This window comes from Labrus bergylta, chromosome 16, assembly GCF_963930695.1.
Source record: "Labrus bergylta chromosome 16, fLabBer1.1, whole genome shotgun sequence".
Taxonomy (NCBI): domain Eukaryota; kingdom Metazoa; phylum Chordata; class Actinopteri; order Labriformes; family Labridae; genus Labrus; species Labrus bergylta.
The window spans coordinates 16,617-39,922 of record NC_089210.1 but is presented as its reverse complement, the minus strand read 5'-3'; the positions used below and the strand labels follow the sequence as shown (position 1 = coordinate 39,922).

General features: G+C 44.2%; 2 protein-coding genes across 3 annotated transcripts; both read left to right on the top strand.

Moving 5' to 3' along the window:
• Positions 1–321: 321 nt before the first annotated feature.
• On the top strand, positions 322–8,780 carry pdap1b (pdgfa associated protein 1b). The gene is made up of 6 exons (XM_020659672.3): positions 322–476; positions 6,904–6,995; positions 7,078–7,179; positions 7,288–7,409; positions 7,582–7,733; positions 7,813–8,780. Exons 1-6 carry the CDS (start codon positions 464–466, stop codon positions 7,860–7,862), a joined length of 531 nt encoding a protein of 176 aa, XP_020515328.1. The 5' UTR covers positions 322–463; the 3' UTR covers positions 7,863–8,780.
• A 156-nt stretch (positions 8,781–8,936) lies between these two features.
• On the top strand, positions 8,937–22,987 carry shmt1 (serine hydroxymethyltransferase 1 (soluble)). 2 transcript variants are annotated; one of them, XM_065964466.1, is made up of 12 exons: positions 8,937–9,369; positions 14,592–14,697; positions 15,445–15,590; positions 15,698–15,813; positions 17,055–17,215; positions 17,305–17,386; positions 17,578–17,790; positions 17,877–17,990; positions 18,065–18,187; positions 21,800–21,916; positions 22,110–22,220; positions 22,384–22,987. In XM_065964466.1, the coding sequence occupies exons 2-12, from the start codon at positions 14,605–14,607 to the stop codon at positions 22,554–22,556; spliced, it is 1,449 nt and encodes a 482-aa protein (XP_065820538.1). In that variant the 5' UTR covers positions 8,937–9,369; positions 14,592–14,604; the 3' UTR covers positions 22,557–22,987. The 2 variants fall into 2 exon arrangements, with proteins under 2 accessions (XP_065820538.1, XP_065820537.1); XM_065964465.1 differs by having other exon boundaries at positions 8,937–9,478.
• The last annotated feature ends 319 nt before the right edge of the window (positions 22,988–23,306 follow it).

Below are 23,306 nucleotides of genomic sequence, written 5' to 3'. Positions count from 1 at the left end.
AACTTTAAAGTCTCTCTTTTTTTTTTTCTTTCAAACAGTTGTTACTTTGAGATTTATCATAAAAATAACGATATTTATAATCCATATAATTTATTTGGAGACGTTTAGTGGATTAAATATGAAAAAGAATCTGTCATTGCATCACTTTAACACCTTAGTACCTCGACATAATGCCTGATCATAAATAATCTTATCATATATATTTTTATTTCATTGAATGAAATCTGTTGTCGTGGTGACTGTCAAATTTACTGTTTTAAAGCAGGAAATGTTTTTTTTACTACAAATGAATAAGGGCCTTTATTCTGTTTGTTTGTTTGTAAACAGGCAAAATGTTGGACAGCCCTCAGTGTAAAGTTACTCATACCGAGGCTAGCTGTTAGCTGTTAGCTCGAGCTGCTTCAACTCACCTGTTCATGTCCATATTCACCTGCCAGGAAGACTAAAGTCTGCGCCAGCTGAGATGCCGAGAGGAGGTAAACGAACCCTTACAGCTAGCATCACAACAGCTGTTAGCCACAGCTAGCATCACAACAGCTGTTAGCCACAGCTAGCATCACAACAGCTGTTAGCCACAGCTAGCATCACAACAGCTGTTAGCCACAGCTAGCATCACAACAGCTGTTAGCCACAGCTAGCATCACAACAGCTGTTAGCCACAGCTAGCATCACAGCAGCTGTTAGCCACAACTAGCATCACAACAGCTGTTAGCCACAGCTAGCATCAATCAATCAATCAATCAATTTTTATTTGTATAGCGTCAACTCATAACAAGTGTTATCTCAAGACACTTTACAAAAAGCAGGTAAAAGACCTTACTCATTGTTATGTTACAAAAAGCAGGTAAAAGACCTCACTCATTGATATGTTACAAAAAGCAGGTAAAAGACCTTACTCATTGTTATGATACAAAAAGCAGGTAAAAGACCTTACTCATTGATATGTTACAAAAAGCAGGTAAAAGACCTTACTCATTGTTATGTTACAAAAAGCAGGTAAAAGACCTTACTTATTGTTATGATACAAAAAGCAGGTAAAAGACCTTACTTATTGATATGTTACAAAAAGCAGGTAAAAGACCTTACTTATTGTTATGATACAAAAAGCAGGTAAAAGACCTTACTCATTGATATGTTACAAAAAGCAGGTAAAAGACCTTACTCATTGATATGTTACAAAAAGCAGGTAAAAGACCTTACTCATTGATATGTTACAAAAAGCAGGTAAAAGACCTTACTCATTGATATGTTACAAAAAGCAGGTAAAAGACCTTACTCATTGTTATGATACAAAAAGCAGGTAAAAGACCTTACTCATTGTTATGTTACAAAAAGCAGGTAAAAGACCTTACTCATTGTTATGTTACAAAAAGCAGGTAAAAGACCTTACTCATTGTTATGTTACAAAAAGCAGGTAAAAGACCTTACTTATTGTTATGATACAAAAAGCAGGTAAAAGACCTTACTTATTGATATGTTACAAAAAGCAGGTAAAAGACCTTACTTATTGTTATGATACAAAAAGCAGGTAAAAGACCTTACTCATTGATATGTTACAAAAAGCAGGTAAAAGACCTTACTCATTGATATGTTACAAAAAGCAGGTAAAAGACCTTACTCATTGATATGTTACAAAAAGCAGGTAAAAGACCTTACTCATTGATATGTTACAAAAAGCAGGTAAAAGACCTTACTCATTGATATGTTACAAAAAGCAGGTAAAAGACCTTACTCATTGTTATGATACAAAAAGCAGGTAAAAGACCTTACTCATTGTTATGTTACAAAAAGCAGGTAAAAGACCTTACTCATTGTTATGTTACAAAAAGCAGGTAAAAGACCTTACTCATTGTTATGATACAAAAAGCAGGTAAAAGACCTTACTCATTGTTATGATACAAAAAGCAGGTAAAAGACCTTACTTATTGATATGTTACAAAAAGCAGGTAAAAGACCTTACTCATTGTTATGATACAAAAAGCAGGTAAAAGACCTTACTCATTGTTATGATACAAAAAGCAGGTAAAAGACCTTACTCATTGTTATGATACAAAAAGCAGGTAAAAGACCTTACTCATTGTTATGATACAAAAAGCAGGTAAAAGACCTTACTCATTGTTATGTTACAAAAAGCAGGTAAAAGACCTTACTCATTGATATGTTACAAAAAGCAGGTAAAAGACCTTACTTATTGTTATGTTACAAAAAGCAGGTAAAAGACCTTACTCATTGTTATGATACAAAAAGCAGGTAAAAGACCTTACTTATTGTTATGTTACAAAAAGCAGGTAAAAGACCTTACTCATTGTTATGTTACAAAAAGCAGGTAAAAGACCTTACTCATTGTTATGTTACAAAAAGCAGGTAAAAGACCTTACTCATTGTTATGTTACAAAAAGCAGGTAAAAGACCTTACTCATTGTTATGTTACAAAAAGCAGGTAAAAGACCTTACTCATTGATATGTTACAAAAAGCAGGTAAAAGACCTTACTCATTGTTATGTTACAAAAAGCAGGTAAAAGACCTTACTCATTGATATGTTACAAAAAGCAGGTAAAAGACCTTACTTATTGTTATGTTACAAAAAGCAGGTAAAAGACCTTACTCATTGTTATGTTACAAAAAGCAGGTAAAAGACCTTACTCATTGTTATGTTACAAAAAGCAGGTAAAAGACCTTACTTATTGTTATGTTACAAAAAGCAGGTAAAAGACCTTACTCATTGATATGTTACAAAAAGCAGGTAAAAGACCTTACTCATTGTTATGTTACAAAAAGCAGGTAAAAGACCTTACTCTTTGTTATGTTACAAAAAGCAGGTAAAAGACCTTACTCATTGTTATGTTACAAAAAGCAGGTAAAAGACCTTACTTATTGCTATGTTACAAAGATCCGGCCTATCCATCATGAGAACTTTTAGCAAATCAGCTCATGACGAAACAGCCTTCATAGGCTGGGGGGGGGGGGTGGTGGTTGTTCTGGCAGGCCATCAACCAACGATCTTGAGGAGCCTAAGAGAGCTCAAGAGCTCCCAGGAAAGTAGGTGGTTAGTGACTGAGATTTACAGATAGATACATGCAGTAATATGATGTACTGTATATGCACAGAGAGAGAGAGAGAGAGAGAGAGAGAGAGGAGCTCAAGGTGCCAGTTCCCCCGGTAGTCTAAGCCTATAGCAGCATAACTAAGAGCTGGTCTACACCAGCACTAACTATAAGATTGATCAAAAAGGAAAGTTTTAAGTTTATTCTTAAAAATACAGACTGTGTCTGCCTCCCGGACCCCGGCTGGAAGATGATTCCAGAGGAGAGGAGCCCGATAACTGAAGGCTTTACCTCCCATAGTACACTTGGAGACTGTAGGTACCACTAATAAGCCTGCATTCTGGGACCGTAATGTTCTCGAGGGACAGTACGGCACTAGTAGCTCCTTAAGATAAGATGGTGCCTGGCCATTTAGAGCTTTGTAAGTGAGAAGAAGGATCTTGAATTCTATTCTAGATTGTGTAGGGAGCCAGTGCAGAGAAGCCAACACAGGAGTAATGTGGTCCCTTTTCATAGTTCTAGTCAGTACACGAGCTGCAGCGTTCTGGACTAGTTGAAGAGTCTTTAGAGACTTACCAGAGCACCCTGACAAAAGAGAATTACAATAATCCAACCTGGAGGTAACAAATGCATGAATTAGTTTTTCTGCATCAGGATATTCCTGATCTTGGATATATTACGAAGGTGAAAATAGGCTGTTCTTGAAATTTGCCTGATGTGAGAGCTAAAGGACATATCTTAATCAAATAGAACTCCTAGATTCCTAACAGTGGTGCTAGATGCCAGGCTGATGTCACTAAGAACAGTCAAATCACTAGAAAAAGTCTCTCTGAGGTTCTAAGGGCCTAGCACAATAACTTCAGTCTGGTCTGAGTTAAGTAGCAAAAGATTTCTGGTCATCCAGGTCCTAACGTCCTTAAGGCACGTTTCTAGCTGACATAACTGACTGGTGCCATCGGGCTTCATTGATACATAAAGCTGAGTATCATCTGCATAACAATGAAACTGTATGGAGTGTTTCCTCTTAATATTTCCCAGAGGAAGCATATATAATGTAAAAAAAATTGGTCCAAGCACTGAACCTTGTGGGACTCCATGGCAAACTTTAGTGTGCATAGAGGACTCATCATTAACATGTACAAACTGAGATCGGTCTGATAAGTAGGATTCAAACCAACTTAAAGCAGTCCCTGTAATTCCAAGTAAATGTTCTAGTCTGTATAATAGGATCTGATGGTCAATGGTGTCAAAAGCAGCACTAAGATCTAACAAGACGAGCACAGAGAGAAGTCCCCTGTCTGAAGCTAGAAGTAGATTGTTTGTAACTTTAACTAGTGCAGTCTCAGTGCTATGGTGGACTCTAAATCCTGACTGAAACTCCTCAAATAAACTGTTGTCATGGAGAAAGTCACACAGCTGATTAGCTACCACCTTCTCCAGGATCTTCGAGATAAAAGGAAGGTTGGATATAGGCCTTTAGTTAGCTAGAGTTCCTGAATCTAGAGTAGGCTTTTTAAATAGAGGTTTGATTACTGCTACTTTAAATGCCTGTGGTACATAGCCTGCCAGTAAAGACATATTGATCATATCTAATATAGAGTTGCTAACTAAGGGAAAGACTTCCTTAAACAGCTTGGTTGGGATTGGGTCTAAAAGACAGGTTGACGGTTTCGACGCAGAAAAAATGGAATATAGCTCTGAAAGGTCAGTTGGAGAAAAACAGTCTAAACTAATATCTGGTCCTGGAACTGTCTCTGCCATATCAGACGTATCTGCACCAGGTAAGGGCAGGAGGTTACTAATTTTGTCTCTGATGTCTAGAATTTTGTTGTTGAAAAAGCTCAGGAAATCATTACTGCTGAGGGCTAAAGGAATACAAGGCTCAATGGAGCTATGACTCTCTGTCAGCCTGGCTACAGTGCTGAAAAGGTATCTAGGATTGCTTTTGTTTTCCTCGATTAGAGAGGAGTAGTAGGCAGCTCGAGCGTGACGTAGAGCCTTCATATATCTTCTATGACTATCCTGCCAGAATAAACAGGATTCTACCGTTTTGGTCGAGGGCCATATTCTTTCAAAATTCCGCGACGATTGTTTTAAAATACGGGTTTCTGAGTTGAACCATGGAGCTATTCTCCGCCGCTTGGCAACCCTCCGTTCCAGGGGAGCAATCGAATCAAGAGTAACTCTCAGCGAATCCACTGCACTATGAACAAACTGATCTAGCTGAGAGGGACTAAAGCTATCATAAGAGTTTCCAACTGGGTTGAAACACGGTACTGAATCAAAAGCAGCTGAAATAGCTTCCTTAAATCTAGCTACAGCACTATCAGATAAACTTCTAGAGAGCACATTTTTATTAAGCAGAGATAATTCTGGTAGGACAAAGTCGAAAGTAATAAGGAAATGGTCTGATAGAAGAGGATTTTCTCGGAAAACTGTAAGGTTATGGATTTTAATGCCATAAGCTAAAACAAGATCCAGGGTGTGGTTGAAACGATAAGTAGGTTCGTTTACACCCTGGGTGAAACCAATAGAGTCTAATAATGACATGAAAGCTGTGCTAAGGCTATCATTATCAACATCCCCATGGATATTGAAGTCACCTACAACAATTATTCTGTCACTGCTAAGGACTAAATCTGATAAAAATTCTGCAAATTCAGATAGAAACTCAGAATATGGGCCAGGAGGGCGGTAAACTACAACAACTAGAACTGGCTGAAAGGTTCTTGAGACTGGATGTGAAAGACTAAGAACAAGGCTTTCAAAAGAAGAAAAATTCAGCTTTGGTTGAGGGTTAACTAGAAGACCAGAATTAAAAATAGCTGCTTCTCCACCACCTCGTCCGGTGTCTCGAGGTATATGAGTACAAAAATGACTGGGAGGAGTGGATTCATTTAAACTAACATATCCATCTCGACACAGCCAGGTTTCAGTTAAACAAAGTAAATCAATATGCTGATCTGATATCAGATCATTCACTAAAAGAGATTGGATGCTAAGGACCTAATGTTCAAAAGTCTGCAGTGAATTTTCTGATTTTTTTGCAAAATCGTATTCATAGTTTTGATTCTAATGAGATTTTGATGATTTACGCCTTTTTTTTCTACGTTTAGATGACTTATAAAAACGGGTCTGGGCTGGGGGACAGACACAGTACCTATAGTATAACTACAGTTAGATTCAGAATTACAGCTATAGTGTATGGGAGACAGATCTAAGGGAGGCGCAGAGAAGCGTGTAAGACTGCAGCTCTGCCTCCTGGTCTGAACTCTGTGTTGTTGTCAAGGTTTAGAATAATAACCTCTGCTAGCATCACAGCAGCTGTTAGCCACAGCTAGCATCACCTAACACTTTAATAATATCATTATTAATATAAATATAAAAAATACTAATACTAACTTGAAGCTGCTGAATCTGTTCATGATGGGACACATGAAGACAAACTTCCTGTTTCTCAGTAATATTTATTGTCTTGTATCATATTCATTATATTTATCTAATGGAGTAATCTTTAGTAAATCCTAATTATTCTGTGGATGGTTGATGTGTCACTGAAGTGAGAGGTGGTTAACGAGCAGCGAGCGCAGCCTCTTTTTTCCGTGGTCGTTCCAAACGCTCAACTTCTCAGAAAGTCGCTGTTGATGTCATCGCCGCTCTTTACGTCATCGCCGCTCTTTACCAAACGGATGATATTCTCCTACAGATCGTGTCTCGTGCTCTCATCCTCCTTGCTCCGCGTCTGGAACGGAGCAGCGTCAGTCATATAGCGCCCGTTAGTAACAGACTGTTGTCATGGAGACAGGACAGGAGCGCTCTCAGGGTTAGTGGAGTTATTTCAGATTGTTGTTTCTTCAGGGAGGAAAGGAGGACACAAAGGTCGCATGCGGACCTACACGAGTCCGGAGGAGATCGACGCTCAGATGAAGGAGGAGAAGGAGAGGAAGGAGGTTTGTTTATCTTTGTTTATCTTTGTTTGTTGATGTTGTTTATTGAACTCGTTGAACACATGTTTTTTATTGTCATGTTCAGCATGAACAGGAGCAGGAGGAGGCGGGAGCTGCTCAGATGGACCAATCAGAGGAGAAGCTTCCAGCATCCAGTTCAGACAATAGTGACGATGAAGACTCAGCGGTGAGTTAACCTTTGACCTCCTGAAGGTGGGTTGACCTTTGACCTCTTGAAGGTGTGTGGACCTGCGACCATCATTTGTATTCTGTGAATCGTTTCTTGTGTTTTCAGAGGAGGAGAGGCGGTGTGGAGGGTTTGATAGAAATCGAGAACCCGAACAGAGTCGCTCAGAAGTCCAAGAAGGTGGCGCAGATCGAGGTGGACGAGCCCAAACAGTTATCAAGGAGAGAGAGGTGCTCGCCATATGACCGTAACCCTCAACACACGCTGAACTAAAATGATATTTAATGAACATCTGGAGAGAACAAAGCTAACCATCGAAAAAACATCTTTTTACCTTTCTCCACACACATGCACACACACACATGCACACACACACACACACACACACACACACACACACAGAGAGGAGATCGAGAAACAGAAGGCGAAGGAGCGTTACATGAAGATGCACTTAGCGGGGAAGACGGATCAGGCGAAAGCCGACCTTGCTCGTCTCGCCATCATCAGGAAACAGAGAGAGGAGGCGGCGAGGAAGAAAGAGGAGGACAAAAAAGGTTAGAAACATTTTTATTATTATATTGATTTAAATAAACATTTATGTAATATGTGACACATTTTCTGTTTTATTTGCAGCTAAAGACGCAGCCTCAGCCCAAGGAAAAAACTTGCACATACTGAAATGATGCAGACGACAGAAGCAGACGACAGACGACCAACGCAGACGACAGAAACAGACGACAGATGACAGAAACAGACGCAGACGACAGAAGCAGACGACAGACGCAGACGACAGAAACAGACGACCAACGCAGACGACAGAAGCAGACGACAGACGACAGAAACAGACGACAGAAGCAGACGACAGACGCAGACGACAGAAGCAGACGACAGACGACCAACGCAGACGACAGAAACAGACGCAGACGACAGAAACAGACGCAGACGACCGATGCAGACGACAGAAGCAGATGATAGAAACAGAAACAGACGACAGACGTAGACGACCGATGCAGACGACAGAAGCAGACGATAGAAACAGAAACAGACGTAGACGACAGACGACAGATGCAGACAACAGAAACAGACGGCAGAAACAGACGACTGATGCAGATGCAGACGACAGACGCAGACGACAGACGCAGACGACAGACGCAGACGACCGATGCAGACAACCGATGCAGACGACAGACGCAGGAGACAGACGCAGACGACAGAAACAGACGACCGATGCAGACGACAGACGCAGACGACAGACGGCAGACACAGACGATAGAAACACGACAGAAGCAGACAACAGACGACAGACGCAGACGATAGAAACACGACAGAAGCAGACAACAGACGACAGACGCAGACGACAGAAACAGACGACAGAAGCAGACGGAGACGGGTGGTGTTGATCCTTAAAGTCCCACCTGGACGTAACGACCCGTCGTGTACAGGATATTCATATTTATTATTTATGTTAACCGTGTACATAACAGAGAATATAAAGAAACTTGTCTCTTTAACAGTGACATCAGGTGGGGGTCAGAGGTCAAATCCGGGAACAGGAAGCAGAATTTAATTTGATTTAACCAAGAATAAAAAAATACATTCAGTGTGTGTGTGCGCGTACGACAGGCAATGATTCTGAAACCAGATCCAGCAAAACCAGATCCACCAAAACCAGACATCAAGTTTGCGGGATACTGAGACGAAGGGAGGAAAGTAGGAAAGAAGGGAGGACATCATCATAATGAGACTCATACTGGGGAACAGGGAGCAGTGTGAAAGATGCAGAACTAGGGAAAATGTAGACCATAGATTCTTACACTGTAATAAATATGCAAATGAGAGAGAGAGAAAGAGTAAATCAGAGCGACAGATGGAATATGAACAGTGGGCTGTCAGGACCTTCTTACATTAAACAAGGGGGGCATAACGATACACACTCTTGTACAGTAGGAGGCGGTATGCACCCTTCAGCTGTTTGCGATCCGCCAATAAAAAACCCAGAGAAGAAGAAGAAGGAGGCGTGCTGTGATTGGTGGAAAGTTTAGCGGACTTTATCCCTAAGAAGAAGAAGAAGAAGGAGGCGTGCTGTGATTGGTGGAAAGTTTAGTGGACTTGATCCCTGAGAAGAAGAAGGAGGCGTGCTGTGATTGGTGGAAAGTTTAGCGGACTTTATCCCTGAGAAGAAGAAGCTCCGTGAGTCTGAACAGCAGCTGAATCATCTCTGAAAAGGGGAATTAATTAACCAACCAATCATTAACTAGTCTCAGAGTCACGTTAACTTTACGTCAGCTGCTCCTCACAGGTACAAACATTTTATTATTTAATAGAAAAATGTTTTTTATTGTTTCACTCACGCGGTGTCATAACGGCAGCTCTGACGTCACAGTCATGCTCGAAGAAGTCGGTTATTTTAGCAGACCAAAGATAGTGAGAGGACAGGTGAGAGGAGAGGTGAGAGGAGAGGTGAGAGGACAGATGAGAGGACAGGTGAGAGGACAGGTGAGAGGACAGGTGAGGCGTTTGTTCACTTTACAGGCTGCACCACAGGAGCTAACTCTGTCTGTCAGAGGGACTGATGCTAATGCTAACTGATTGTTGTCATGCGCTCTGCGAACGTTATCAAAGAGAGTGACCTGGAGTGACCTTTACTCCGAGGAAGAGTCAACACAGACAGCAGGACAGATCTTTAGGGTGTCACAAGGTAACCGTACCTGTCAGGGTGTCACAGGGTAACCGTACCTGTCAGGGTGTCACAGGGTAACAGTACCTGTTAGTGTGTCACAGGATAACAGTACCTGTTAGGGTGTCACAGGGTAACAGTACCTGTTAGTGTGTCACAGGGTAACCGTACCTGTCAGGGTGTCACAGGGTAACAGTACCTGTTAGTGTGTCACAGGGTAACAGTACCTGTTAGGGTGTCACAGGGTAACCGTACCTGTCAGGGTGTCACAGGGTAACAGTACCTGTTAGGGTGTCACAGGGTAACAGTACCTGTTAGTGTGTCACAGGGTAACAGTACCTGTTAGTGTGTCACAGGGTAACCGTACCTGTCAGGGTGTCACAGGGTAACAGTACCTGTTAGGGTGTCACAGGGTAACAGTACCTGTTAGTGTGTCACAGGGTAACCGTACCTGTCAGGGTGTCACAGGGTAACAGTACCTGTTAGGGTGTCACAGGGTAACAGTACCTGTTAGTGTGTCACAGGGTAACCGTACCTGTCAGGGTGTCACAGGGTAACAGTACCTGTTAGGGTGTCACAGGGTAACAGTACCTGTTAGGGTGTCACAGGGTAACCGTACCTGTCAGGGTGTCACAGGGTAACAGTACCTGTTAGTGTGTCACAGGGTAACAGTACCTGTCAGGGTGTCACAGGGTAACAGTACCTGTTAAGGTGTCACAGGGTAACCGTACCTGTCAGGGTGTCACAGGGTAACAGTACCTGTTAGGGTGTCACAGGGTAACAGTACCTGTTAGTGTGTCACAGGGTAACCGTACCTGTCAGGGTGTCACAGGGTAACCGTACCTGTCAGGGTGTCACAGGGTAACAGTACCTGTTAGTGTGTCACAGGGTAACAGTACCTGTTAGTGTGTCACAGGGTAACCGTACCTGTCAGGGTGTCACAGGGTAACAGTACCTGTTAGGGTGTCACAGGGTAACAGTACCTGTTAGTGTGTCACAGGGTAACCGTACCTGTCAGGGTGTCACAGGGTAACAGTACCTGTTAGGGTGTCACAGGGTAACAGTACCTGTTAGGGTGTCACAGGGTAACCGTACCTGTCAGGGTGTCACAGGGTAACAGTACCTGTTAGTGTGTCACAGGGTAACAGTACCTGTCAGGGTGTCACAGGGTAACAGTACCTGTTAAGGTGTCACAGGGTAACCGTACCTGTCAGGGTGTCACAGGGTAACAGTACCTGTTAGGGTGTCACAGGGTAACAGTACCTGTTAGTGTGTCACAGGGTAACCGTACCTGTCAGGGTGTCACAGGGTAACAGTACCTGTTAGGGTGTCACAGGGTAACAGTACCTGTTAGGGTGTCACAGGGTAACCGTACCTGTCAGGGTGTCACAGGGTAACAGTACCTGTTAGTGTGTCACAGGGTAACAGTACCTGTCAGGGTGTCACAGGGTAACAGTACCTGTTAAGGTGTCACAGGGTAACCGTACCTGTCAGGGTGTCACAGGGTAACAGTACCTGTTAGGGTGTCACAGGGTAACAGTACCTGTTAGTGTGTCACAGGGTAACCGTACCTGTCAGGGTGTCACAGGGTAACAGTACCTGTTAGTGTGTCACAGGGTAACAGTACCTGTTAGTGTGTCACAGGGTAACCGTACCTGTCAGGGTGTCACAGGGTAACAGTACCTGTTAGGGTGTCACAGGGTAACAGTACCTGTTAGTGTGTCACAGGGTAACCGTACCTGTCAGGGTGTCACAGGGTAACAGTACCTGTTAGGGTGTCACAGGGTAACAGTACCTGTTAGGGTGTCACAGGGTAACCGTACCTGTCAGGGTGTCACAGGGTAACAGTACCTGTTAGTGTGTCACAGGGTAACAGTACCTGTCAGGGTGTCACAGGGTAACAGTACCTGTTAAGGTGTCACAGGGTAACCGTACCTGTCAGGGTGTCACAGGGTAACAGTACCTGTTAGTGTGTCACAGGGTAACAGTACCTGTTAGGGTGTCACAGGGTAACCGTACCTGTCAGGGTGTCACAGGGTAACAGTACCTGTCAGGGTGTCACAGGGTAACAGTACCTGTTAGGGTGTCACAGGGTAACCGTACCTGTCAGGGTGTCACAGGGTAACAGTACCTGTTAGGGTGTCACAGGGTAACCGTACCTGTCAGGGTGTCACAGGGTAACAGTACCTGTTAGGGTGTCACAGGGTAACAGTACCTGTTAGGGTGTCACAGGGTAACCGTACCTGTCAGGGTGTCACAGGGTAACAGTACCTGTTAGTGTGTCACAGGGTAACAGTACCTGTCAGGGTGTCACAGGGTAACAGTACCTGTTAAGGTGTCACAGGGTAACCGTACCTGTCAGGGTGTCACAGGGTAACAGTACCTGTTAGGGTGTCACAGGGTAACAGTACCTGTTAGTGTGTCACAGGGTAACCGTACCTGTCAGGGTGTCACAGGGTAACAGTACCTGTTAGTGTGTCACAGGGTAACAGTACCTGTTAGTGTGTCACAGGGTAACCGTACCTGTCAGGGTGTCACAGGGTAACAGTACCTGTTAGGGTGTCACAGGGTAACAGTACCTGTTAGTGTGTCACAGGGTAACCGTACCTGTCAGGGTGTCACAGGGTAACAGTACCTGTTAGGGTGTCACAGGGTAACAGTACCTGTTAGGGTGTCACAGGGTAACCGTACCTGTCAGGGTGTCACAGGGTAACAGTACCTGTTAGTGTGTCACAGGGTAACAGTACCTGTCAGGGTGTCACAGGGTAACAGTACCTGTTAAGGTGTCACAGGGTAACCGTACCTGTCAGGGTGTCACAGGGTAACAGTACCTGTTAGTGTGTCACAGGGTAACAGTACCTGTTAGGGTGTCACAGGGTAACCGTACCTGTCAGGGTGTCACAGGGTAACAGTACCTGTCAGGGTGTCACAGGGTAACAGTACCTGTTAGGGTGTCACAGGGTAACCGTACCTGTCAGGGTGTCACAGGGTAACAGTACCTGTTAGGGTGTCACAGGGTAACCATACCTGTCAGGATTAGTTAGGGTGTCACAAGGTCACCGTACCTGTCAGGATTAGTTAGGGTGTCACAAGGTAACCGTACCTGTCAGGGTGTCACAGGGTAACAGTACCTGTTAGGGTGTCACAGGGTAACCGTACCTGTCAGGATTAGTTAGGGTGTCACAGAGTAACCGTACCTGTCAGGGTGTCACAGGGTAACAGTACCTGTTAGGGTGTCACAGGGTAACCGTACCTGTCAGGATTAGTTAGGGTGTCACAAGGTCACCGTACCTGTCAGGATTAGTTAGGGTGTCACAAGGTAACCGTACCTGTCAGGGTGTCACAGGGTAACCGTACCTGTCAGGGTGTCACAGGGTAACAGTACCTGTTAGGGTGTCACAGGGTAACAGTACCTGTTAGGGTGTCACAGGGTAACCGTACCTGTCAGGGTGTCACAGGGTAACAGTACCTGTTAGTGTGTCACAGGGTAACAGTACCTGTCAGGGTGTCACAGGGTAACAGTACCTGTTAGGGTGTCACAGGGTAACAGTACCTGTTAGGGTGTCACAGGGTAACAGTACCTGTTAGGGTGTCACAGGGTAACCGTACCTGTCAGGGTGTCACAGGGTAACAGTACCTGTTAGTGTGTCACAGGGTAACAGTACCTGTTAGTGTGTCACAGGGTAACCGTACCTGTCAGGGTTAGCTAGGGTGTCACAGGGTAACCGTACCTGTCAGGGTTAGTTAGGCTGTCTCAGGGTAACCGTACCTGTTAGGGTGTCACAGGGTAACCGTACCTGTCAGGGTTAGTTAGGGTGTCACAGGGTAACCGTACCTGTTAGGGTGTCACAGGGTAACCGTACCTGTCAGGATTAGTTAGGGTGTCACAGGGTAACCGTACCTGTCAGGGTGTCACAAGGTAACCGTACCTGTCAGGATTAGTTAGGGTGTCACAGGGTAACCGTACCTGTCAGGGTTAGTTAGGGTGTCACAGGGTAACCGTACCTGTCAGGATTAGTTAGGGTGTCACAGGGTAACCGTACCTGTCAGGGTTAGCTAGGGTGTCACAGGGTAACCTTACCTGTTAGGGTGCCACAGGGTAACCGTACCTGTCAGGGTGTCACAGGGTAACAGTACCTGTTACGGTGTCACAGGGTAACCGTACCTGTCAGGATTAGTTAGGGTGTCACAAAGTAACTGTACCTGTCAGGGTTAGTTAGGGTGTCACAGGGTAACCGTACCTGTCAGGATTAGTTAGGGTGTCACAGGGTAACCATACCTGTTAGGATGTCACAGGGTAACCGTACCTGTCAGGGTTAGTTAGGGTGTCACAAGGTAGCCGTACCTGTCAGGGTGTCACAGGGTAACCGTACCTGTCAGGGTTAGCTAGGGTGTCACAGGGTAACCGTACCTGTCAGGGTGTCACAGGGTAACCGTACCTGTCAGGGTTAGATAGGGTGTCACAGGGTAACCGTACCTGTTAGGATTAGTTAGGGTGTCACAGGGTAACCGTATCTGTCAGGGTTAGTTTGGGTGTCTCAGGGTAACCGTACCTGTTAGGGTGTCACAGGGTAACCGTACCTGTCAGGGTTAGTTAGGGTGTCACAGGGTAACCGTACCTGTTGGCAGCCTTCAGTTTATACTGTTAGAAGAGTTCTCCCTGTCTTCATCGTCTCAGTCCTCGTCTTCGTCTTGTTTCTGGGTAAATATTTCAGGTGTGTTTTCTTCCTGACAGACGAGCAGCGAACATGTCTCTCCTAAACGGAAATCAAGTGAGTAAAGAAATGTGGAATTCACACAACGAGATGATGCTGGAGCCGCTGTCGGTCAACGACGCTGAGGTTTGTAAGCAGTACACAAATCTGTACCAATAATGTCTCACCTGTATAAACCCATGTATAGTGTTACCTGTACAGCTCGTAGTGTTACTTGTACAGCTCGTAGTGTTACCTGTACAGCTCATAGTGTTACCTGTACAGCTCAATAGTGTTACCTGTACAGCTCATAGTGTTACCTGTACAGCTCGTAGTGTTACCTGTACAGCTCATAGTGTTACCTGTACAGCTCAATAGTGTTACCTGTACAGCTCGTAGTGTTACCTGTACAGCTTGTAGTGTTACCTGTACAGCTCATAATGTTACCTGTACAGCTCGTAGTGTTACCTGTACAGCTGGTAGTGTTACCTGTACAGCTCATAGTGTTACCTGTACAGCTCAGAATGTTACCTGTACAGCTCATAATGTTAGTGTTACCTGTACAGCTCATAATGTTAGTGTCACCTGTACAGCTCATAATGTTACCTGTACAGCTCGTAGTGTTACCTGTACAGCTCATAATGTTAGTGTCACCTGTACAGCTCATAATGTTAGTGTCACCTGTACAGCTCATAATGTTACCTGTACAGCTCATAGTGTTACCTGTACAGCTCATAATGTTAGTGTTACCTGTACAGCTCATAATGTTAGTGTCACCTGTACAGCTCATAATGTTACCTGTACAGCTCGTAGTGTTACCTGTACAGCTCGTAGTGTTACCTGTAAGTCTCTTGTAGGGGGTCTTGGGCTGAGTTTTTCATGTTTGTGTTTCAGGTGTTCAGCATCATAAAAAAGGAGAAGCACAGGCAGACTTTTGGTCTGGAGCTCATAGCGTCGGAGAACTTTGCCAGCAGAGCAGTCCTTGAGGCTCTGGGTTCCTGTATGAACAATAAATACTCTGAGGGATATCCTGGTCAGAGGTACACAATAAGTCATAACTGTGATTGGTTACTTCTCATAAGCTGCTTCCTCCTACAGTGTTTGTTTTAGCATTACAGCTAACAGTCGCTATGATTCATGTGTTCAGGTACTACGGTGGTACAGAGCATGTAGATGAACTGGAGAGACTCTGCCAGAAGAGGGCTCTGGAGGTTTATGGTCTGGACTCAGAGAAATGGGGTGTTAACGTGCAGCCATATTCAGGTAAATTTCCTCTCATCATGACCTCTTCCACGCCCCTCTCTCGGTTTAAGGGTGTCACGAAACCAGAATTTGAACTTTGAAAAGATTCTAGGAAAATGGAGAGAACTATCAGCTGACAATTATTTTACCTATTGTGTCTAAGGGGGCTGAGAAATGGGTATACATAGAACATCTTAGCAATGGTCATACCCCCCTCCCCCTAGTGTAGGTTTGAGTCTGTCACTTTTGTCACTCCACTGAGACGCCCATCTGTTATTTCCTTAAGAACATCGAGATTTTATCCGACCAGTTCGGTTCTATTGGAGCTGTTTTCTTAGATCTGAAGCGAGCTTTCATCACAGTAAAGCACGATGTGCTGCTTTCAAAACTTTTCCAACAGCGCCCTCTGCTGGATGAAGTCATGTGCCAAGTAGAAAACAAGCTGTACAGATTGGAGATATCATCTTACCTGTTCAGCTGGTGTTCCCCAAGGCTCTATCTTAGGACCATGAATAATTAGTCTTTGTTTATCCACACGTTAGAGTTCAACTGTTCGCTGATGAGTCAGTAAGGTTTTTAATAAGTCCTACACACCCTGCACTGGTAATGTTCCTTCTCACCTGTGTGTTTCTTCTCACCTGTGTGTCTCTTCTCACCTGTGTGTCTCTTCTCACCTGTGTGTCCCTTCTCACCTGCGTGTTCCTTCTCACCTGTGTGTTCCTTCTCACCTGTGTGTTTCCTTCTCACCTGTGTTTCCTTCTCACCTGTGTGTTTCCTTCTCACCTGTGTGTTTCCTCTCACCTGTGTGTCTCTTCTCACCTGTGTGTCCCTTCTCACCTGCGTGTTCCTTCTCACCTGTGTGTTCCTTCTCACCTGTGTGTTCCTTCTCACCTGTGTGTTTCTTTCTCACCTGTGTGTTTCCTTCTCACCTGTGTGTTCCTTCTCACCTGTGTGTTTCCTTCTCACCTGTGTGTCTCTTCTCACCTGTGTGTTTCTTCTCACCTGTGTGTTTCCTTCTCACCTGTGTGTTTCTTCTCACCTGTGTGTCTCTTCTCACCTGTGTGTCCCTTCTCACCTGCGTGTTCCTTCTCACCTGTGTGTTCCTTCTCACCTGTGTGTTTCCTTCTCACCTGTGTGTTTCCTTCTCACCTGTGTGTTCCTTCTCACCTGTGTGTTTCCTTCTCACCTGTGTGTCTCTTCTCACCTGTGTGTCTCTTCTCACCTGTGTGTTTCTTCTCACCTGTGTGTTTCCTTCTTCGTAGGATCACCTGCTAACTTTGCCGTCTATACTGCCGTCGTGGAGCCTCATGGCAGGATTATGGGACTGGACCTACCTGACGGAGGTCACCTGACACACGGCTTCATGACAGAGAAGAAGAAAATCTCAGCGACGTCTATCTTCTTTGAGTCTATGCCGTATAAGGTACAGAACCATCCCACATTCATACCTCTTGGATCCAATCAGAGAGGGACTTTCTTCTGTGTTTGTTTTATTGTGACTTCATCTTTCAGGTGAATCCAGAAACTGGATACATCGACTACGACAGACTGCAAGAAAACGCTCGACTGTTCCACCCCAGACTCATCATCGCAGGTCCTTTTAACACACACACACACACACACACACACACACTTTGTTAAATTAGCACAATTGGGTGTAAATTCAAACAAAGCTGAAAAACTCTCCTTCTTCTTGGTCTCCTTCGTTTCCTTCTTCATGTCCTTCGTTTCTTTCTTCTTGGTCTCCTTCTTGGTGTCCTTGGTCTCCTTCTTGGTCTTCTGCAGGAACAAGCTGTTACTCCAGAAATCTGGACTACCCTCGTCTGAAGCAGATCTCTGTTGAGAACGGAGCGTTTCTGATGGGAGACATGGCTCATATCAGCGGGCTGGTGGCTGCAGGTGTCGTACCTTCACCTTTTGAATTCTGTGACATCGTTTCTACGACAACACACAAAACACTGCGAGGCTGCCGCGCGGGACTCATCTTCTATAGGAAAGGTGAGAATTAAAGAGGACGCCGCATCCAGAAGTCCTTTTAGTGTAGTTCATGTCTCACCTGTCCGTCTCTGATGGTCCTCCTCCAGGTGTGCGGAGCGTGGACGCTAAAGGAAAAGAGACTCTGTTCAACCTGGAGTCTCTGATCAACCAGGCGGTGTTTCCAGGGCTGCAGGGAGGACCTCACAACCATGCCATCGCAGGTACATCTCAGAGCGTTACGTCATCTTAGTGTCTGTAAGTAAGTGTTTCTCATGAAGCTGTTTCCCTCCTGCAGGGGTCGCTGTTGCTCTCAAACAGGCCATGACTCCAGAGTTCAGAGCCTATCAGAAGCAGGTTTTGGCTAACTGCAAAGCTCTGTCCAGCGCTCTGATCGACCACGACTATAAGATTGTCACTGGTAGGTCAACAGAACATGATGTCATGATGATGTCATAATGATGTCACCTCTGCCAAAGTATTTTAATCTACAATCTCTGATGATTCAAATCAATAAATGGCCCAATGTTCGTTGTCTAAGAAATCTGTTTGTTTCCATGGTAACAGAAAGTTTTAAATTCAGTTTTCATGACGTCCAGAAGTTTGTTTCTTAAATCCATTTGATATAAAGAGATGGAGCCTCTCTTAAATCTTTATATATGTCACAGTGTAGGAGGAAGTGACATTCTGTCTCCTCTCTCTCCTCTGTCTCTCTCTCTGTCTCCACTTTCTCTCTCCTCTCTCTCTCTCTCTCTCTCTTCTCTCTCTGTCTCCACTTTCTCTCTCCTCTCTCTCTCTCTCTCTCTGTCTCCTCTCTCTCTCTCTCTCTCTCTCTGTCTCCTCTCTCTCTCTCTCTCTCTCTCTGTCTCCACTTTCTCTCTCTCTGTCTCCTCTCTCTCTCTGTCTCCACTTTCTCTCTCCTCTCTCTCTGTCTCCACTTTCTCTCTCCTCTCTCTGTCTCCACTGTCTCTCTCCTCTCTCTCTGTCTCCACTTTCTCTCTCCTCTCTCTGTCTCCTCTCTCTCTCTGTCTCCACTTTCTCTCTCTCTGTCTCCTCTCTCTCTCTCTCTCTGTCTCCACTTTCTCTCTCCTCTCTCTGTCTCCACTGTCTCTCTCCTCTCTCTCTGTCTCCACTTTCTCTCTCTCTCTCTCTGTCTCCTCTCTCTCTCTGTCTCCACTTTCTCTCTCTCTGTCTCCTCTCTCTCTCTCTCTCTGTCTCCACTTTCTCTCTCCTCTCTCTGTCTCCACTGTCTCTCTCCTCTCTCTCTGTCTCCACTTTCTCTCTCCTCTCTCTCTGTCTCCACTTTCTCTCTCCTCTCTCTCTGTCTCCACTTTCTCTCTCCTCTCTCTGTCTCCACTTTCTCTCTCTCTGTCTCCACTGTCTCTCTCTCTATCTCCACTTTCTCTCTCTGTCTCCACTGTCTCTCTCCTCTCTCTCTCTCTGTCTCCACTTTCTCTCTCCTCTCTCTCTGTCTCCACTTTCTCTCTCTCTGTCTCCACTTTCTCTCTCCTCTCTTTCTCTCTGTCTCCACTTTCTCTCTCCTCTCTCTCTCTCTCTCTCTCTCTCTCTCTCTGTCTCCACTTTCTCTCTCCTCTCTCTCTCTCTGAGTGAGTTGTCCTCACTGTCCTGCCTAAAAAAGGTGACCTTTGTGAAATAAAGAACTGGAGGCCAGTAAGTCTGCTTTGTGCAGATTATAAAATCTTTTCCAAAGTGTTGGCCAATAGATTAAGAAAAGTGAGGGAGCAAGTAATACATGTTGATCAGTCATACTGCATCCCTGGCAGATCAATTAGGGACAATATATCCCTCATTAGAGATTATTTGGAAGTCTCTAGCTCGGTAGATGTTAAGTTTGGTCTGATTTCTCTTGACCAAGAGAAGGCATTTGATCGGGTGGAGCATAAGTATTTGTGGAACACCTTTGAGGCTTTTGGTTTCTCCCCCAGTTTCATTGCCTTGATAAAAACTCTGTATCGTGACATTGAAAGTGTATTGAAGGTTAATGGTGGTTTAAGCGCTCCTTTTAATATCAATAGAGGGATTCGGCAGGGCTGTGCAATGTCTGGCATGCTTTATTCTATAGCCATTGAACCCATGTTGTGTCAGATAAGAAAACAGTTAACAGGGTTTAATTTAAAGGAGAATCTTATACCCATGCATCTGTCAGCATATGCAGATGACATCATGGTTGCTGTAACAGATAATAGTGATGTCAAAAAGCTTATTCACATCACAGAGTGCTTTGGGGAAATTTCCTCCTCGAAGGTAAACTGGGGTAAAAGTACAGCCTTGTTAGGAGGAAAATGGCGAGGGAATGAACCAAGGTTACCTGATGGGTTTAAATGGGTGACACATGGCATCAAGTATCTAGGTGTTTTTTTAGGATGTCAGTCTGAGGTTCAGAAAAACTGGGAAGGTGTGATTGAGAAAATGGAGGGCAAACTAAAGAAATGGCAGTGGCTTTTACCACGAATGTCCTATAGGGGGCGCACACTTATTATTAACAATCTAGTGGCCTCCACCCTGTGGCATCGCCTGTCAGTGTTAGAACCTCCAGCAAACCTGTTAATGAAACTCCAGAGTATCATAGTAAACTTCTTTTGGGATAGATTACACTGGGTACCACAGAGTGTTTTATTTTTGCCTAAAGAGGAAGGAGGACAGGGATTGGTTCATCTGGCAAGTAGGAAGGCAGCTTTTAGACTGCAGGTCCTACAAAGCTTTCTTTATGGACCTCTAAATTTACCCTGGAGACACGTGGCTGAGTTTATCTTTGGTCTTGTTGGTCATTTAGGATTTGGAAGAAACATGTTTCTTATGAACTGTGCAGAGTTGAATCTGAGTTGTTTGCCATCATTTTATGTGAGTGTTATTAAAATGTGGGGGCTGTTGGAAACTGGGCGTCTGGGCTCAAACACATCCTTGCATTGGCTGTTGAAGGAACCCATACTGAAGGGCTCTCGGTTGGGCACTTCATTGGAAGAGGCGCTGATGACATCTGGAACTCTGACAAATAAAAGAATAACTACAGTCCAACATCTGTTAGAACTGGCTGGAGCTAATTTGGATAATGCTGTAACCGTGGCGAGGAGACTGGAGGTCAGATCGATTCGAGTGGTCGGGCTGATGCTGGAGAAATTCAGAAAGGCGCTGTCAGAAGAGGACAGAGTTCTCCTACAGAAATGGTTTAACGGACAACTGAAACCTGAGGATTGTGACTGTTTTCCCAGGATGTGTGTGAGGTCAAAGTCTGAAGGACTGGGCCCTCTGGAAGAGAGCAGGAAGGTTTGGATGCCTTTGGACTCTGTGAATGGGAAAACACTTTATCAGGGATGTGTCAAGGGGTTAAATAAAGAGAAACTTAAAGATAGAGCAGACACACCATGGAGAAAGTATTTCAAAGTAAAATCTGAGGTCAAACCTGGAATTGTGGCTGTTAATGCTTTTGTTTCTGTGTTGAATCCTGCTGTCTCAGATAATTGCCCCTTTTGCTCTGAACGAGAGACAATTTTTCATTGTTTTTTACAGTGTTCTAGATTGAGATCTCTTTTTGGGATACTGAATACTCTCGTAATGTCCTATGGAGAACAATTTACTGACCTCATGTTCATTTTTGGTTTCTCTTACAGTAAAAAAAAAAAGAAGAAAAAAGGTCGGCTGCTGAATTTCCTTTTTGGTCAAGTTGGCAGTTTATCTCAGGAGAAAAGAAAGAATGGAAAGAGGACAGAGATGTGATTGTGTTGTGGTGTTTCAGAACCTTGTTAAATCTCAAATATTGTTGGAACACAAGTATTATTTTAAAATGGAAGAGCTGGATGTTTTTGAAAAAATATGGGACGATGATGGTGTACTGTTTTCTTTGGAAGACTCTGAAATCATATTTGCAGATGTTTTAATGTGAATCCATATTTTTGTGACATATTGTAGTTTGTGACAGTATCCCAAAAATGGGAATGTAAATAGATTTTTATCAGAATAAATGAAGTTTTAAAAACTCAAACTCTTTCTCCCCCTCCTCTCTAATGCTGTGCAGGTGGCTCAGACAACCACCTGATCCTGCTCGACCTGCGCAGCAAAGGAACTGATGGAGGAAGAGCCGAGAAGGTTCTGGAGGCCTGTGCCATCGCCTGTAACAAGAACACCTGTCCAGGTAGGTTCAGGTTTGACCCTGAGTCATCTCCACCTCAGACATGCAGGATCTGGACCGGGGCCAAACACAGACAGCCCAGCATGAGGTGCTCTCTGGGCCTAAGGCAGGGCCCAAATCAAAAAAGGGGATTTAACCTGTGGCACCCAAATGATACCGTGCGTGTGCGTGTGCGTGTGCGTGTGCGTGTGCGTAGGGGATAGGAGTGCTCTGCGTCCCAGTGGTCTGAGGTTCGGCTCGCCCGCTCTCACCTCTAGAGGTTTGGTGGAGGACGACTTTAAGAAGGTGGCAGAGTTCATCCACAGAGGTAATGATTTCTTTAAAGTCTGTAAACCTCATCGTCATGGTAACTGCTCGGTACAGATCAAACACGTTTACTCAGAGTCTTTACAGCTTCCTGTTCGTTAGCATTAGCTTAAACTGATGCTATGACAGTTTGTTGATTACTGCCTCTCTGTCGCCTCCTGCAGGAATCGTTGTGACACTGGAGGTGCAGAGAAGTCTGGATCCTAAAGCCACGCTGAAGGAGTTCGTCTCCGCTCTCGCTCAGGGAGAAAAGTTTCAGCAGCGAGTGGCAGAGATCCGAGCAGAGGTCGAGGCGTTCGCCGGTCAGTTCCCCATGCCGGGCCTCCCTGAGCTGTAGACGATTCAGCTGACGCTCTGCTCAACACGTCTGTGGTTACTGAAATTACCATTTCATTTCTTTTGGTGTTTCTCTCAAACGTTATTTTCAAAGTTTCTGTCCGGCAGAATGAGACCAAACGAATCGCTGCTGCTGTTTAATGTGACGATTTCAAACCAAACTTTGTGAATGATTTATTATTAAACTGTTTCAAAGAGACTCAACAAACTGTCACCAAATTTAAACGGCTGTTTTCTTCTCTTTGTTTATGACGGTTTGTAACGATTGAATTATAAAGAAACGGTTCTGTGCTTCTTTAAATCTATAACATCACATTTATTATATTCATCATGATTTCATTTAATCTCTTTATCTGTTAAAGTTCACTGAATGTGTCTGTCATCGATTACTTCTGTCTGTATGTGAAAAAAATAAACAATGTATAAAAGGTGTTGTACCTGTCCTTTTGAAATATCATTTCTATATTCAGAACTTTGAGCAGCAGGTTGAGATGAAACATGAACTCATTTAAGATATAATCTTTAATAATCCTGTGACAAGTTTATTTTATATTTTACATTTATTTTTTTGATCCTACCATAGATTATATTTTATATATTTATTTGAACAGGACGGATCACAAGTTATTCGACGATCGGTTAGTCTGGTCTTGTGACGTCAGTCAGGTCTGTCCGCGCTGCCGTTGATAACAGTTAGCAGCTAGATAACAGTTAGCATTTAGCAGCTAATACAACGCTGAAGAAAGAGCGG

Coding starts and splice junctions, on each gene's coding strand:
- pdap1b (XM_020659672.3), top strand. Junction 7,180..7,287: donor GTGACGATGAAGACTCAGCG/GTGAGTTAACCT, acceptor TTGTGTTTTCAG/AGGAGGAGAGGCGGTGTGGA. Junction 7,734..7,812: donor GAAAGAGGAGGACAAAAAAG/GTTAGAAACATT, acceptor TTTTATTTGCAG/CTAAAGACGCAGCCTCAGCC.
- shmt1 (XM_065964466.1), top strand. CDS start 14,605: ATGTCTCTCCTAAACGGAAATCAAGTGAGTAAAGAAATGTGGAATTCA. Junction 15,814..17,054: donor TAACGTGCAGCCATATTCAG/GTAAATTTCCTC, acceptor CCTTCTTCGTAG/GATCACCTGCTAACTTTGCC. Junction 22,221..22,383: donor GGCAGAGTTCATCCACAGAG/GTAATGATTTCT, acceptor CGCCTCCTGCAG/GAATCGTTGTGACACTGGAG.